Below are 18,545 nucleotides of genomic sequence, written 5' to 3' on the forward strand. Positions count from 1 at the left end.
GGGCAGTGAGGCTATATGGGTAGAGATCAGGAATAAGAAGGGTGCAGTCACAATGTTGGGGGTTTACTACAGGCCTCCAACAGCCAGCGGGAGATAGAGGAGCAGATAGGTAGACAGATTTTGGAAAAGAGTAAAAACAGGGTTGTGGTGATGGGAGACTTCGGGCGAAATTCTCCCCCAACGGCGGGATATCCGCCGACTGGCGCCAAAGCCGGCGCCAATCAGACGGGCATCGCGCCGGCCCAAAGGTGCGGAAGGAATGACGCCCTTCAACTTCCCCAATATTGACTGGGACTCACTTAGTGCCAGGGGCTTAGACGGGGTGGAGTTTGTAAGGAGCATCCAGGAGGGCTTCTTAAAACAATATGTAGACAGTCCAACTAGGGAAGGGGCGGTACTGGACCTGGTATTGGGGAATGAGCCCGGCCAGGTGGTAGATGTTTCAGTAGGGGAGCATTTCGGTAACAGTGACCACAATTCAGTAAGTTTTAAAGTACTGGTGGACAAGGATAAGAGGGGTCCTAGGATGAATGTGCTAAATTGGGGGAAGGCTAATTATAACAATATTAGGCGGGAACTGAAGAACATAGATTGGGGGCGGATGTTTGAGGGCAAATCAACATCTGATATGTGGGAGGCTTTCAAGTGTCAGTTGAAAGGAATTCAGGACCGGCATGTTCCTGTGAATAAGAAGGATAAATACGGCAATTTTCGGGAATCTTGGATAACGAGAGATTTTGTAGGCCTCGTCAAAAAGAAAAAGGAGGCATTTGTCTGGGCTAAAAGGCTGGGAACAGACGAAGCCTACGTGGAATATAAGGAAAGTAGGAAGGAACTTAAGCAAGGAGTCAGGAGGGCTCGAAGGGGTCACGAAAAGTCATTGGCAAATAGGGTTAAGGAAAATCCCAAGGCTTTTTACACGTACATAAAAAGCAAGAGGGTAGCCAGGGAAAGGGTTGGCCCACTGAAGGATAGGCAAGGGAATCTATGTGTGGAGCCAGAGGAAATGGGCGAGGTACTAAATGAATACTTTGCATCAGTATTCACCAAAGAGAAGGAATTGGTAGATGTTGAGTCTGGAGAAGGGAGTGTAGATAGCCTGGGTCACATTGAGATCCAAAAAGACGAGGTGTTGGGTGTCTTAAAAAATATTAAGGTAGATAAGTCCCCAGGGCCTGATGGGATCTACCCCAGAATACTGAAGGAGGCTGGAGAGGAAATTGCTGAGGCCTTGACAGAAATCTTTGGATCCTCACTGTCTTCAGGGGATGTCCCGGAGGACTGGAGAATAGCCAATGTTGTTCCTCTGTTTAAGAAGGGTAGTAAGGATAATCCAGGGAACTACAGGCCGGTGAGCCTTACTTCAGTGGTAGGGAAATTACTGGAGAGAATTCTTCGAGACAGGATCTACTCCCATTTGGAAGCAAATGGACGTATTAGTGAGAGGCAGCATGGTTTTGTGAAGGGGAGGTCGTGTCTCACTAACTTGATAGAGTTTTTCGAGGAGGTCACTAAGATGATTGATGCAGGTAGGGCAGTGGATGTTGTCTATATGGACTTCAGTAAGGCCTTTGACAAGGTCCCTCATGGTAGACTAGTACAAAAGGTGAAGTCACACGGGATCAGGGGTGAGCTGGCAAGGTGGATACAGAACTGGCTAGGTCATAGAAGGCAGAGAGTAGCAATGGAAGGATGCTTTTCTAATTGGAGGGCTGTGACCAGTGGTGTTCCACAGGGATCAGTGCTGGGACCTTTGCTCTTTGTAGTATATATAAATGATTTGGAGGAAAATGTAACTGGTCTGATTAGTAAGTTTGCAGACGACACAAAGGTTGGTGGAATTGCGGATAGCGATGAGGACTGTCAGAGGATACAGCAGGATTTAGATTGTTTGGAGACTTGGGCGGAGAGATGGCAGATGGAGTTTAATCCGGACAAATGTGAGGTAATGCATTTTGGAAGGTCTAATGCAGGTAGGGAATATACAGTGAATGGTAGAACCCTCAAGAGCATTGAAAGTCAAAGAGATCTAGGAGTACAGGTCCACAGGTCATTGAAAGGGGCAACACAGGTGGAGAAGGTAGTCAAGAGGCATACGGCATGCTTGCCTTCAGTGGCCGGGACATTGAGTATAAGAATTGGCAAGTCATGTTGCAGCTGTATAGAACCTTAGTTAGGCCACACTTGGAGTATAGTGTTCAATTCTGGTCGCCACACTACCAGAAGGATGTGGAGGCTTTAGAGAGGGTGCAGAAGAGATTTACCAGAATTTTGCCTGGTATGGAGGGCATTAGCTATGAGGAGCGGTTGAATAAACTGGGTTTGTTCTCACTGGAACGAAGGAGGTTGAGGGGAGACCTGATAGAGGTCTACAAAATTATGAGGGGCATAGACAGAGTGGATAGTCAGAGGCTTTTCCCCAGGGTAGAGGGGTCAATTACTAGGGGGCATAGGTTTAAGGTGAGAGGGGCAAGGTTTAGAGTAGATGTACGAGGCAAGTTTTTTACGCAGAGGGTAGTGGGTGCCTGGAACTCGCTACCGGAGGAGGTGGTGGAAGCAGGGACGATAGTGACATTTAAGGGGCATCTTGACAAATACATGAATAGGATGGGAATAGAGGGATACGGACCCAGGAAGTGTAGAAGATTGTAGTTTAGTCGGGCAGCATGGTCGGCACGGGCTTGGAGGGCCGAAGGGCCTGTTCCTGTGCTGTACATTTCTTTGTTCTTCTTTGTTTTGTTTGTAGAATGCACTGCCTGAAGAGTGGTGGTAGCAGATTCAACAGTAACTTTGAAAAGGAAATTGGAATCCTACTTGAAAATGAAAAAAAATGCAGAATTGTGGGGAAAGAGCATGGGGAGATTTTGGAGAGAGTACAGAAAAGGTTTACCAGGATGTTGCCTGGTATGGAGGGTATTAGCTTTGTGGAGAGATTGAACAAACTGGTATTGTTTTCCCTAGAGAGACGGAGGCTGAGGGGTGACCTGATAGAAGTGTATAAAATTATTAGGGGTATTGATAGGGTGAAACGTTGGAGGCTTTTCCCACGGCGGAAATAACAATTACAAGGAGGCACAGGTTCAAGGTGAGAGGGGGGAAAGGTTCAGTGGCGATGTGTGGGGGAAGCTTTTTACGCAGAGGGTGGTGATGGCCTGGAATGTACTGCCGAGTGAGGTGGTTGAGGCAGATACGTTAGCGACCTTTAAGACTTACCTGGATATGCACATGAACAGATGGGGTATAGAAGGATACAGGCGGTTGGTCAAGATAGGACAGGTGATCGGCACAGACTTAGAGGGCCGAAGGGCTTGTTCCTGTGCTGTATTGTTCTTTGAATGGGACCAATTGGATAGCTCTCTCAAACTGCATTCACAGGCACAATAAACAAAATGGCCTTTCTATATTTTATGATTTTATATTTAATACATAGACTCATATGCAGAGTTACTCACTGGTTTTACTTCAGTTGAATCACCCTCAACTTGGACTTTGCCTTTCAAAATATGAGGATCAAATCCAAGAATTTTATACTTGATACCCATCAGTTCTTCCTTCTGAAGCCAAGCTCTAAATTAAATGTCAAGATTAATTACATTTGTTTAATTTTGGTCTCATATTAAACAAAATGCAGAACATACAGGTTTAATTTTTTTTTTGCAAACACAAGTTTACCTTAAATGATCAATGGTATCATTTGTAGTAACTATATAAAAGACTACATTTGACCTGGTGTTCCTAAATATACTGTTTACAGCTGCTATTACACCTCCAAGTCGCTCTTCTACAGCTGGGATTAGAACTGGTATCTCTTCACCAATTCTCTCTCCTGTAAACCTCTGTAGTCCACCATATCTTGGTTCTACAATGTGAAAATTGAAGAACAAAAGGAAATAATTTAGTCATTTGGTAGTACATAACTTGAGTATAGATGAAAAAAGATATTTTGTCAAAGCTTTTTGTCTTGCAATCGTTAGGACAATCACAATGTTATGTCAGGGGAAACAACAACTTTGTACTGTTTGTAAGGGCCCTTCCTGTTGATTCCATTAGTTCCTATTTATTTTATTTTGTCCTTATCATTTTGGATCCATGGATTGTTAAAGGAGAATTCGAGCCAAGGAAGTAAGGAACTCAAAGTAAAAATAGTACACGGTGTTATAAAGTTTTGTATTTTGGGCAGAAGAACCCAGACTTTTTGGCACCCGAGAGATTGGAGGGGTTTGTTTTGATTGGCTGGCTGGTGGCCAGTGGATTGGCCAGAATCAGTATTCTGCCTGGCAACCAACAGCAATTGGTTCCTTTCAGGTGGGGTATTTGGAGAGAACCAAGGAGAGAAACCAATGGACTCTCAAGGTGGAAGCAGCTCTCTCTCTCTCTGCAGCCTACTGTCTGAAGACAGAAGCTTCTAGGATCCTGAAAGCAGAAGGTGACTCTCTCTCTCTCTCTCAATTACTGGCTATCTGCTTTTTCTATGAGTTTACAGTGAGAACCATTACAAGCTGAAAGAAAAGATAACACCCATCTGAAAGCCTAGACTGAAGAAGAAACTAATTGGAAGATGCCCATCTGAAAAAAAACTCTTATCCTTCTCCTTATATCATTATTTCATACCCTCTTTCCCCTCTATGTTTGATTATCTATGTGCGTAGAGGGTGGGGTGAGTTAAGGGGTGTTTGGTTAGAGATGAGATAGCAGTTAACGAGTTGTATTTGTTGCCTATTTAATTATAGTTACGCTAATAAGTTTTTTAAAAATTTCCAATTAAGGGGCAATTTAGCATGGCCAATCCACCTACCCTGCACATCTTTGGGTTGTGGGGTGAGACCCACGCAGACACTGGGAGAATGTGCATACTCCGCACGGACAGTGACCCAGGTCCAGGAACAAACCCAGGTCCGCAGCACCATGAGGCAGCAGTGCTAACCACTGCACCACCATGCCATCCTAATAGTTTCATGGTCATCATTAAACTTTTCTTCCCCCAGAATTCAAATGGTGAGATTTGAACCTGGGTCTCTGGATTACTAGTCTAGTGACAATACCAGTATGCCATCCTCTCCCTTTTAATAATAAAATGTTAATTGTGTTTAAATTTAAAAACCGGGTGACTGTAGTTATTTGAGCAGCCGAAGACCTTGGGTATTTTAAAATAAAAGTTTATTTCAACAGTGTTGCGAGTCCAGGTCAAGTTGACGCATTGGCCGAGGGTGTCGTAATATGTATGAGAAGGAAGTGCTTATTGGTTGGCAAGTGGACTCTGATTGTGGAGGTGTTGCCATGGCGAATGTACCCGATAATGGTGACTAACATGGGCCTAGCATAGGCGGCACGATGACCTCAAATTGAGAAAATTATTTCTCAAATTATTCTAAAGTAACTAAATTGCTTACTCAACTGCAAAACTATAGTCACGTCTGTTCTATAAAACCCGTGATCAAGGCAACAAAAGAAATTTTTGCTCGACATGGGATTCCTTGCAAAGTCATGACAGACAATGGACCTTGTTTTGACAGCTATGAGTGGACAGAATTTGTTAAAGCATACAATTTTGCTGACATAACTTCAAGTCCTCTCTATCGGAAATCCAATGGCAAGCTTGAAAAAGGAGTTCACATCGTGAAACAACTTTTTAAAAAATCTCTTGATTCTGATTCTGACTTGTATCTAGCTCTATTAAATTACACAGCTACTCCTTTTGCAACTGGATTATCTCCTGCTCAAATATTGATGAACAGAACATTGCGTACAAATCTTCCAGGCATAAGACTTCCTGATCCAGATTTTCAGTCAGTCATCAAGAAAATGCAACATCAACAAAGCATTCAGGAGAAAACTACAATCAACATGCGACACCACTGGAACCATTGAATCCAGGTGATCAAGTGAGGATTCGTATTCCCACTGGAGGATGGTCTGCTCTAGCTAAGGTAATACGTCAAGCAGCACCTCATTCATACATCATTCAGGCGAATGACGGTTCGATTGTTAGAAGAAAATGCAGAGCACTTCTGAAAGTTCAATCTTCCAGTATGTTATTTCCTGATCTTTAACTCAATGAAAGTTTATTTCATACTACAATAAAATTTTCCAGGATACCAGATGACTTCCAGAAGATGTTCAAGACTTCTACCACTCCACTTACTGAATTGAGAAGATCGTCCAGGATAAGAAAGTAACCAGACAGACTTAACTAGTGAAGAAACACAATGAACTATTTGAATAATTTTTTCTTACTCACTTGTTAATTTAATTTACATATCAATGTATTCTGTACTAATGTTATACATTTTGTTCTTTAGTTATGCAGAACAGAAATGTCTAAAGAAAAAGGGGATGCAATGATATGTATAGTGCAGGGTAATCTGCGATAGACTGGACAATATTCAGGGTTGAAAGTGACGACCTTAGGCCTGTTCATGATCTGTGCAATATACAACATAAAATGATCTGATTAGCGTAGCCATTATCCCACAAGATGGATTTCAGCATCAAGATTGCATGGTATTCTTGTGAATGTCCTGATGAGTGCAAGCTTCAGATGGAGTAGCAAGCTTCAACAAAATGCCTTTTTTCTGGAAGCAATTTACAAAGTAAGGAGACAATGCTTTAATCTTCTTTACTGTTAGCTGACAAAGAGCAAAAGCAAACATTTCTGGTTTCCCTATGACTCAATTTTGATTCCTACAAATAGCTGGTTGGTTATGTTCATTAAAAATGTCAGGAACTTGAAAACATATCTCCTGTATATTTCAATGCATTATGACTGAGAGGCCTAGATAGAGTGAACGTGGGGAGGATGTTTCCACTAGTAGGAGAAACTATAACCCGGGGGAACAGCCTCAGACTGAAGGGAAGAACCTTCAAAACAGAGATGAGGAGGAATTTCTTCAGCCAGAGGATGGTGAATCTGTGGAAACCATTATCGCAGAAGGTTGTGGAGTCCAAGTCTTTAAGATAGAGATAGATAGGTTCTAGATTAATAAGAGGATCAAGGGTTATGGGGTTCTTGATTAATAAGGGGATCAAGAGTTATAGGGAGAAAGCAAGAGAATGGGGATAAAGAACATATCAGCCATGATTGAATGGTACAGCACTCGATGGGCTGAATGGCTTAATTCTGCTCCTAAGTTTTATGGTCTTATGACTGTGCTTACTTACTCACTGTTTAATTATCTGTTGATTTAAAATTAAATAACTTATTAATGAATAGTAACATAAAGAGCTTGGTTTGATTTGGTGTGTTGGATCTGGCCATGCAATTGACGTTCAGCAGTTAAGTAACAACGTTCTTGTAATAATCAAATTAATACAAAACATGTTTCCTCTTTGTTGTAGAAGCTGAGCATCCACTTGGCCGATAAAAAGTGAACATTGACAAAGTTCATCCAGTGTTAATGTGTAAGACATTAAAAAATAAAATCAGTATATGTTACCATTTTACAATAGTTAAGGCTAACTCATGAGTATTTTAACTATTTGACAATATACATTAAGGCTTCCTCAGAGGATATTAACATAGAAGTCCAGAAGTGAGTGGTGATTGCAAGATCACAATAGAGATAGCAGCCACTTCTAGAATGTTTCTACCATCAATCGATATGCTTGTCAAATTACATTCGGCATAAAGTGAATATACATATTTTTGCAACAAATCATATTACACATCCATTTTGAAAGAGGAATACAAAGTGCCAAATATAACATCTAAAAAGTAGAACTCCAAGAAAAAGATACAAGTTAGTTACAAAGATATAAGATAGTTACTCTACTAGAGTTATAAAAAAAGTGCACCAATCATTAAAGGTTATTTCATACCTGAATCCTCCTTCCTCAAAAGGTCATGTAGATTGAATAGATTATGGTGCATAACTATCAAAAGCACAATTGCAACAAGTAGGATTACAAGGATACGAACTGGAAAAGAAAAAGAATAAATCTAAATTTCACTAATTTCATATTTCACCGCCACTATTTTCCCCTTTGCTTCTACAGGACTTGCGTTGAGTACAGTACCATGGTTCATGGGTGAGTCTAGACAGTAACAATAGAATTTAATATTGCAACATAATCATAGCCAAACAATCTAACTATCCCTCATATTCTACTTGCTCTCTTTCAGTAACGATGACAAGGCCATGACCTGGTGTAGGAACTCTATTAAATAATGGCCATTGCTAAGTGGCGCTGAACACAATTATAGTGCTTCTGCTGACGACAGGGGGAATGGAAAAGAGGGTAGTGTCGGCAATTTATGGGGCAATTCTGGGAGAAGAGAAGGCACCGCTGGAGGGGATTTAGACAAAGTGGGAGGAAGAGTTGGGAGAGGGTTTGGAGGAGGGGTTGTGGTGTGAGGTGCTCCGGAGGCTGAATGCCTCAACTTTCTGCACAAGGTTGGGGCTGATACAACTGAAGGTGGTGTAGAGGGCGCATCTCATAAAGGCGAGGATGAACCAACACTTTGAGGGGGTAGAGGATTTTGTGAGCGTTGCGGGGGCCCCCCCCCGCAAACCACGTTCATATATTCTGGTCCTGTCCAAAGCTGGAAGGGTATTGGAGGGAGGTTTTCAGGGTAATTTCAAAGGTGGTACATGTGAGACTTGGTATCGGATCAGCTGGGGCTGGAAGCGGGTGCTGAGGCAGATTAGCCTTCGCCTCCCTGATCGCCCGAAGGTGGATCCTGTTGGGATGGAGGTAGTCGCTCCAGCCTGTGCCCTGGGGTAGCGGGGGGATCTGTTGGAGTTTATAACACTCGAGAAGGTGAAGTTTGAGTTGAGGGGAAGGATGGAAGGGTTCTACAATTCATGGGCTTTCTTTATTATGCACTTTCAGGAATTGGACATCGAACACTGGGGGGGGGGGGGGGGGGGGGGGCATTTGGGAGGTTGGGGGGGTTCGACTGTGTATGTTGTTGGTGATTATGGGGTGATGGTGGATTTCTGATTCCTTTTCTTTGATGTTTGTATTTAAAATGTTGGGGGCTGTTTGGGGGTTGGTGGGAGGAGGGGATTGTTGACTAGGGGTTTGACATTGTATTTGTTATCGCGGAGTGTTTGTTGGTAGGTTTAAATTTGGATGAAAATGTGAAAAAGGAGAATAAAAATATTTTAAAAAAAATAGTACCTCACTCATCACAGACCAGGCCATGAACGCAAGAACACGAGACTTCCCTGTACATGATTTAAATGCACCATTGATGTGCTCAATCGCCAGACTCTGATGCTGGGGTGCGAGGGGTTGGGGGGGCAATTTACCATTTTATGTAAGTTTGCTTATATATTAATAGGGACATGCGTACCTTTTCTTAAAGGCATTTTGACGTCTTTCTGCAACTTTAGTTCACACACTTCAGATCTGGAGAATGAAGGAAATATTTTCTAATAATCTTTATCAGCAAGTATGAACTTCTAGTTCACATTTTCATTTGGAAATAAAACAATCAACAGAGCTGCTGTATAATATTCATTCAGAGATTACAATTTGATCACTTTCCCACATTGTTTGTCTAGTTATGTTAGACAATTTCTGTTTGTGTTTCAGATTTCTGGCATCTGTAGTTTTTGTTTCTTTTTTCAAAAAATTTGAATTGTGTTGTATATATGGAATACTTTAAATCATTACTAATTGTATCTTGCTTGCATCACCTCCTCTAGATGCAATTTTACTGCACGGCTACTTACATTCAATACTCACTCGTTATGAGCCTTTTCTGCAGATGTAAAATAACTGAATGGTACTTACATGTGTAATTTGGCAATAAAACACAAGTTCCCTGATACCAGTGCCACTTCTCCCTATACTGCCCTCCACCAACACTTAAACAAAAGATCATTAACAGAAGAAATAACAAAAAAAATCAGTAGATAAGTAGTGGACAAAAAAATGTTACAATGATAAAGAAAAATACCAAGAGTAATTTTTTTAAAAACACACGTGTCCCATTACCACCTAAAAGGGATAGATTCAGACAAATCAAAATTGGACACACAGTAGCACAGTGGTCAGCACTGCTGTTTCACAGCACCAGGGTCCCAGGTTCGATTCCCAGCTTGGGTCACTGTCTGTGCGGAGTCTGCACGTTCTCCCTGTGTCTGCGTGGGTTTCCTCCGGGTGCTCTGGTTTCCTCCCACAAATCCCGAAAGACTGTTAGGTAATTTGGACATTCTGAATTCTGCCTCCTCCGTGTACCTGAACAGGCACCGGAATGTAGCGACTAGGGGCTTTTCACAGTAACTTCATTGCAGTATTAATGTATGCCTACTTGTGACAATAAAGATTATTATTATGAGGTGCTGTGGGCCATCGGCAGCAGAACTGTATTAAACCACAATCTTTAACCTCATGGTGTCGCATATCCCTCACTCTACCTCATTCAAACCAGGGGACCAAGCCTGGTTCAATGAGCAGGGCAGGACAGAGTACAAAAGCTAAATGGTGGATACTTGATTTTTGATGAAACCTTAACTCTGTTTCACTCCCCACAGATGGTGCCAGACATGAGTGTTCCCAGTGTTTTCTGTTTTTGTGCAGGACACCATGCCAGAAGCACCAGGCATATCTAAAAATGAAGTGCTGACCTGGTGAAGCTACAATGCAGGAATACATGCATGCTAAACAGTGGAAGATGTGTTAGACAGAGCAAAATGATCGCACAACCAACGGATCAGATCAAACCTCTGCGTCGTGCCACATCCAGTCAAGATGGCAGCGGAAAATTAAACAATTAACCGGAGGAGGCAGCTGACCAACATCCCTAACCCCAATCATGGGGATCCCAGCTTGTCAGTGCAAAAGGCAAGGTTGAAACATTTGTGATCATCTTCAGTCAGAAGCGTATGATCCATCTTAGCCTCTTCCCAGGGTTTCAAGTATCATTGGTGCCAATTCGCTCCACATGATATCAAGAAATGGCTGATGGCACCGATACATCAAAACATTCTGGCTGTACTACTGAAACTTGTGCTCCAGAATTAGCCACAAGCTTGCCAAGCTGTTCCAGGACAGCAACACTATGGAAAATTGTCAATGTCCTGTCCATAAAATTACAGGACAAATCCAAAAAGGCCAATTACTACCTCATCAGTCTATTCCCAATCATCAGCAAAGTGATGGAAGCTGTCATTTACAGCACTATCGAGTTGCACAGCCACTTCTCACCAACGCTCAGTTTGGGTTCCGCTGGGGCCATTCAGCTCCAAACCTCAATATAGTGTTGTTCCAAAAATGTACAAGAAAGTTGAATTCTTGAGGTGAGGTAGAGTGACTACTGATGCTGCATTATGGCAGCATTTGAGGTACGGTGGCATCAAGAGTGCTAGTAGAATTGAAATTGTTCAGGACAGAAGAGAGGTGCAGCCCGAGCATACTCTTTACGTTGTGTGCCAATGTCACCTAAATAGGATAGATTCAGAACAGATAAAAATTGGGCATCCATGAGGTGCTGTGGGCCATTAAGGTGCAGTCAAATGCCAGCAGAGCAAACTTGGTTTGGATCCTCAAATAGCTAGGTAAACGCCAGCCTGAATTCTCTGCCCCCTGCTGGATTTTAGGCAGGTCCTGTTCCTTTGCAGGTCTGGAACCCTTCTTCCTTTTCTCTCTGTGCTGCTCCCAAAATGTATATTATTAAATGTCCTTTATCATAAACCTGGTTTCTGTCACGAAATAGCATCTATTTTCGGTTTTCCTCACTAATGGTCTCTTGCAGATTGGCATTGAAACACAATGGTATTCAATTTCATCCATTTACATATCCTTGTGATGGAATGGGTTTCATTTCATGCAAATTTTATGGGATTCTACTCCGAAGCTAAGAACTCTGAAAGTCCATTGTGAACAAGTTTATGTAACTATTTAGATAATGGCAGCCATTAATCCATAGGAAAGGTTTGTTACATTTTAATGCCTTCTCACTGAAACTTCCTGAAAGGTCATTTACATTTTAATTTGTGTCCAGACGCACAGGCTAGCTTCCAGGGCCTTCTGTATAGAAGCATAGAATTCCTACAGTGCAGAGAGAGGCCATTCGGCCCACCGAATCTGTACTGACCCTCTGAAAGAGTACCCTACCTAGACCCACTCCCCCACCCTATCCCTGTAACCCCACCTAACCTATACATACTTGGGCACTAAGGGGCAATTTAGCATGGCCAATCCATCTAACCTGCACATCTTTGGACTGTGGGAGGAAACCAGAGCACCCGGAGTAAACCCACGCAGACACGGACAGAACAGGCAAACTCCACACAGACAGTGACCCAAGGTCGGAATTGAACCCGGCTGTCCGGGGCTGTGAGAGTTTCATTTATACTGATGGAAAAGATAACGGACCACCTCTCAATACCATTTGTTTCAAAAGCAGAAATACTTATTCTCCATTTTATTTTATGGTGAAACATTTATTTTAAATAAATCTGTAGGTCCGTATTGCGTGAACGTTAAAAAGTCAATGGGTTTTGTGTTGGGTAGGGCATTGATCCCGAAGGTGAGGGGAACGGAATATACGGCTATAGCCATTTCGGATCATGCCCCACACTGGGTAGACTTGGAGATAGGGGAGGAAACAGGAGGGCGCCCACCCTGGAGAATGGACATGGGACTAATGGCGGATGAGGGGGTGTGCCTAAGGGTGAGGGGATGTATTGAAAAGTACTTGGAACTCAATGACAATGGGGAGGTTCAGGTGGGAGTGGTCTGGGAGGCGTTGAAGGCGGTGGTTAGGGGGGAGCTGATATCAATAAGGGCACATAAAGGGAGGCAGGAGAGTAAGGAACGGGAGCGGTTGCTGCAAGAACTTTTGAGGGTGGACAGACAATATGCGGAAGCACCGGAGGAGGGACTGTACAGGGAAAGGCAAAGGCTGCATGTGGAATTTGACTTGCTGACTACAGGCACTGCAGAGGCACAATGGAGGAAGGCGCAGGGTGCACAGTATGAATATGGGGAGAAGGCGAGCAGATTGCTGGCACACCAATTGAGGAAAAGGGGAGCAGCGAGGGAAATAGGGGGAGTGAGGGATGAGGAGGGAGGGATGGAGCGGGGAGCGGAGAGAGTGAATGAAGTGTTCAAGACATTTTATAAAAAATTGTATGAAGCTCAACCCCCGGATGGGAGGGAGAGAATGATGGATTTTTTGGATCGGTTGGAAATTCCCAAGGTGGAAGAGCAGGAAAGGGTGGGACTGGGAGCACAGATCACGGTAGAAGAAGTGGTGAAAGGAATTAGGAACATGCAGACGGGAAAGGCCCCGGGACCGGACGGATTCCCAGTTGAATTTTATAGAAAATATTTGGACTTGCTCGCCCCGGTACTGACGAGGACCTTTAACGAGGCAAAGGAAAGGGGACAACTGCCCCCGACTATGTCTGAAGCAACGATATCGCTTCTCTTAAAGAAGGAAAAGGATCCGCTACAATGCGGGTCCTACAGACCAATTTCCCTCCTAAATGTGGATGCCAAGGTCCTGGCCAAGGTAATGGCAATGAGAATAGAGGAATGTGTCCCGGGGGTGGTTCACGAGGACCAAACTGGGTTTGTGAAGGGGAGACAGCTGAACACGAATATACGGAGGCTGTTAGGGGTAATGATGATGGCCCCACCAGAGGGGGAAACGGAGATAGTAGTGGCGATGGATGCCGAGAAAGCATTTGATAGAGTGGAATGGGATTATCTGTGGGAGGTGTTGAGGAGATTTGGTTTTGGAGAGGGGTATGTTAGATGGGTGCAGCTGTTGTATAGGGCCCCAGTGGCGAGTGTGGTCACGAATGGTCGGGGATCGGCATATTTTCGGCTCCATAGAGGGACAAGGCAGGGATGTCCTCTGTCCCCATTACTGTTTGCACTGGCGATTGAGCCCCTGGCGATAGCGCTGAGAGGTTCCAAGAGATGGAGGGGAATACTTAGGGGAGGAGAAGAACACCGGGTATCTTTATATGCGGATGATCTGTTACTATATGTGGCGGATCCGGCGGAGGGGATGCCAGAAATAATGCGGATACTTGGGGAGTTTGGGGATTTTTCAGGGTATAAATTGAACATGGGGAAGAGTGAGTTGTTTGTGGTGCATCCAGGGGAGCAGAGTAGAGAAATAGAAGACCTACCGTTGAGGAAGGTAACAAGAGACTTTCGTTACCTGGGGATCCAGATAGCTAAGAATTGGGGTACATTGCACAGGTTAAATTTAACGCGGTTGGTGGAACAGATGGAGGAAGATTTCAAGAGATGGGATATGGTAGCACTGTCAATGGCAGGGAGGGTGCAGGCGGTTAAGATGGTGGTCCTCCCGAGATTCCTCTTTGTGTTTCAGTGCCTCCCGGTGGTGATCACAAAGGCTTTTTTTAAAAGGATAGAAAAGAGTATCATGGGTTTTGTTTGGGCCGGGAAGACTCCGAGAGTGAGGAAGGGATTCTTACAGCGTAGTAGGGATAGGGGGGGGCTGGCACTACCGAGCCTAAGTGAGTATTATTGGGCCGCTAATATTTCAATGGTGAGTAAGTGGATGGGAGAGGAGGAGGGAGCGGCGTGGAAGAGATTAGAGAGGGCGTCCTGTAGGGGGACCAGCCTGCAGGCTATGGTGACAGCCCCATTGCCGTTCTCACCGAGGAACTACACCACGAGCCCGGTGGTGGTAGCTACGCTGAAGATTTGGGGACAGTGGAGACGACATAGGGGAAAGACCGGAGCATTGGGGGGGTCCCCGATAAGAAACAACCATAGGTTTGCCCCGGGGGGAATGGATGGGGGATATGGAATGTGGCAAAGAGCAGGAATAACGCAACTGAAGGATCTGTTTGTGGATGGGAAGTTCGCAAGTCTGGGAGCGCTGACCGAGAAATATGGGTTGCCCCAAGGGAATGCATTCAGGTACATGCAATTGAGGGCTTTTGCGAGGCAACAGGTGAGGGAATTCCCGCAGCTCCCGACACAAGAGGTGCAGGACAGAGTCATCTCAAAGAAATGGGTGGGGGATGGTAAGGTGTCGGATATATATAGGGAAATGAGGGACGAAGGGGAGACTATGGTGGACGAACTAAAAGGGAAATGGGAAGAAGAGCTAGGGGAGGAGATCGAGGAGGGGCTGTGGGCAGATGCCCTAAACAGGGTAAACTCGTCGTCCTCGTGCGCCAGGCTAAGCCTGATTCAGTTTAAGGTATTGCACAGGGCACATATGACTGGAACACGGCTCAGTAAATTTTTTGGGGTGGAGGATAGGTGTGCGAGGTGCTCGAGAAGCCCAGCGAATCATACCCATATGTTTTGGTCATGCCCGGCACTACAGGGGTTTTGGGTGGGGGTGACAAAGGCGCTTTCAAAAGTAGTAGGAGTCCGGGTCGAACCAAGCTGGGGGTTGGCTATATTTGGGGTTGCACAAGAGCCGGGAGTGCAGGAGGCGAGAGAGGCCGATGTTTTGGCCTTTGCGTCCCTAGTAGCCCGGCGAAGGATATTGCTAATGTGGAAAGAAGCCAAGCCCCCGGGGGTGGAGACCTGGATAAATGATATGGCGGGGTTCATAAAGCTAGAGCGGATTAAGTTCGTCCTAAGGGGGTCGGCTCAAGGGTTCACCAGGCGGTGGCAACCGTTCGTCGAATATCTTGCGGAAAGATAGATGGGGGAAAAAAAGAAGGTAGCAGCAGCAGCCCAGGATTTGGGGGGGGGGGGGTATAGCCTGTGACAAGGCAGTTGCCAATTAGGGCTTGTTTTCATTTTTGTTATTTAATATTTATTTATTTGTTGTTTTTTGTTTATATAAAAAAGGTCATTATTATCTGTACTGTTATAATGTTGTGTAAAGGATGCACAATGTACTGTGTTGGTTGACCAAAAATTTTCAATAAAATATTTATTAAAAAAAAAAGTCAATGGGAATCAGGGGGATAATTCTCTACTAGTTTATGTCATACTCAGCACAAAGAAAGATGGGAGTGACTGTTGGAGGTCAATCATCTCAGTCCCAGGAAATGATATAATAGCACCGAACCCCACACCTCCTCCACCACATGGTGGTGTCCTAGACCCAAACATCTTCAGTTACCTCATCAATGATCTTCCAGTTTGCAGAATGGGCAAACTATTGGTTGAGTCTAGTATTCCCAAATTTCGGCAGAAGAGTAGAGCGACACCAATACCACGGGAACACTACCACGGGAACATGTGAGTTTAGCTATACACCAATGCAGGGCCATGACAATACTCGCCGAGAAAGGCAGTTCAACACGGGAGAAAAGGTATGGGTCAGAAATTATGCCAATGGCCCCACATGGGTAGCAGGAACAGTCAAGGCCAGGACAGGACCTGTGTCATATGAGATACGTGTGGGAAAACATGTAATAAAAAAACACATGGACCAGGTGCCAGCCTCAGATTCGTTTCCTCCCCCGGAGCTGGCTCAGACAGTATACCGAGGACCGTGGAGAGTCCTCCCCGACAAACTATTCACGCCCCTCCGACACCACTGGTGAGGACATCGGACTCGGATATGGACACCATGGATGATGCCGCAGCTGTCCCCTGCCGCCGGAGGAAAGGGGTGAACCGGCTCTCAGGCGCTCACGTCGGAAAACACAGGCGCCTAGCCGTTATACCCCTACGTTGGAGGCCGAAGTGGAGGAACCAGACCCGGCACATAAACAAAGCAGGAGACCAATGAGTCACGAGGACCACGGGGGCTCCTCGGACTTTGGGGGGGGGGGGGAAACGGGACTTAGGCCAGGCCTTTGAGATTGGCCAATTAAAATATGAGTTCCCTGATTAGTGGCCCAATCAGGGAACCACTTTCTCGGAAAAATGAGGAATGTCAGATCCTCTACACTCCCAGTGTAGACAGCAAGCTGAATGCACCTGGTTGTTCGGCTGTTTGTTTTGTAAATAAAAGGAATTCTGGTGAAGGGGCTTCTGCCTCCGTGAACTTATTACAGATGCATTACAATAAATTACCAAGGTTGCTTTGGCAGCACCTTCCAAACCTGCAAGCTACATCACCTAGGAGGGCAAGGGGAGTAGATACATGGGAACACTACCATGGGAACATGTGAGTTTAGCTATAGGCCAACATGGCTTAGAACTTTTTAAACTGTTTCTTCAGTGTCACTGCGTCAAACATCTGGAATTCCCCTCCTAACAGCACAGTGGGTATATCTATATCACATGGACTGCAACAGGCGCCGGAATGTGGCGACTAGGGGCTTTTCACAGTAACTTCATTTGAAGCCTACTTGTGACAATAAACGATTTTCATTTCATTAGAAAACGAGGATTCCCACCACTTTTTCAAGGACAATTCAGGATGGGAACAAATGCTACCATTTCCAGTAACACTCCTATCCCTTGAATGAATAAAAAAAATTGCAGCGAGGGCGTGCTCCAAAGAAGATCTACAGCAAAGTGAGAGAAAAAAAAATTATAGGATGGAAAAGAAGAATGAAATAGGGGAGAGATTAAAGTACTCAAGTAAAGAATATTGATCTGTACCAATGTCTCAAAAATCTTGCCTCTCCGTATGACAAAATCTCAGGATCCCAATGTTAGGCACTACTGTCAAGCTGCTAAGATCAATTTTTAGGGCTGCCAAAACATAAAAGCAGCCCGTGTGCAATCGTTAGGACAGTACTACCCGAACTGCCAATGCAATATGGAAACCTCTCAAAGCCTATCCCAATTTGACCAAACTACACAAAGAGGGCAATTTGGGCATCTTTAGATATTACACTACAACCAGTTTAAAAACTCTAGTTCCATTATTTACGAGCTGGAGAAGTTAAAATCTTCAGTTCTGACCGTGGGAAACAAACAGCCAATTGTAACAAGGACACATTTTGTCAGTGAGGGGCTAGCTTCCATGCATAACATCTGCAGGTGTTAAAACTGAAGGTCTATTCTACAATGTGGGACAGTGTACCATTTACTATGGCTGCAGGTTATCTGCCATTAAACAGCAACGAAGAAGGTGATTGATACCTGTACCCCAGATATTGGATCACTGATGTCACAAATTGTAAGACAATATAGGTGCCTTTGTAATGATTGGATAATTTAATTAAGCATGTGGACCTTTAATGTGATTGGTTAATTATTCTTATATGCAATGCATGATGTAACCTTAATCGATAGTCATGATTGGACATAGATAACTCGTAACAAGTGATTAGTATATGTTAATTTCTAATAATTGAATCTCAAAGTATAACTGTCTGTACTATCCTTGAATCTATGCTTTCTGGCGGTCCCAGTTTGGAAGGCGAATAGCCCTTGCTCTGGCTTGTAATAAAGGACTATTTTTAAAAATCCAAATGTCTTTGTCTGGTTTCACGTGAATGGAAGAGAGAAGTATGAGAAAGTCGAATAGCTATACTTTTCTCCGCAACACTACAATGCCCCCAACCCCATTCTGCCAAATACCAGGTCCAATTACATCAGAGTTATATAAACCAAGGACGCCCTATGCCAATCCAGCAAACCTCAAGGTTTTTTCTCCCTCATTGTTCTGGTAAACACCAAGGAACAACCTGGTGCACCCATCCTACAACACTGCAGTGCATCTTGGCTTTACAACTGCC

The 18,545-nt window shown here is 44.2% G+C and overlaps 1 protein-coding gene across 12 annotated transcripts in view; it reads right to left on the reverse strand.

The window, feature by feature from the left end:
* The window catches only part of glt8d1 (glycosyltransferase 8 domain containing 1), an 86,080-nt gene that overhangs the window by 58,338 nt on the left and 9,197 nt on the right, over window positions 1–18,545 (reverse strand). For all 12 annotated transcript variants that reach the window (XM_072472682.1, XM_072472680.1, XM_072472688.1 and 9 more), the window contains 4 exons: window positions 9,296–9,351; window positions 7,816–7,914; window positions 3,673–3,859; window positions 3,453–3,567 (listed from right to left, as the gene is read on the reverse strand). In XM_072472682.1, coding sequence (XP_072328783.1) covers window positions 3,453–3,567; window positions 3,673–3,859; window positions 7,816–7,914; window positions 9,296–9,351 — 457 coding nt within the window. The remainder of the gene's footprint in view (window positions 1–3,452; window positions 3,568–3,672; window positions 3,860–7,815; window positions 7,915–9,295; window positions 9,352–18,545) is intronic.

Source organism: Scyliorhinus torazame, chromosome 13, assembly GCF_047496885.1.
Source record: "Scyliorhinus torazame isolate Kashiwa2021f chromosome 13, sScyTor2.1, whole genome shotgun sequence".
NCBI classification, from domain to species: domain Eukaryota; kingdom Metazoa; phylum Chordata; class Chondrichthyes; order Carcharhiniformes; family Scyliorhinidae; genus Scyliorhinus; species Scyliorhinus torazame.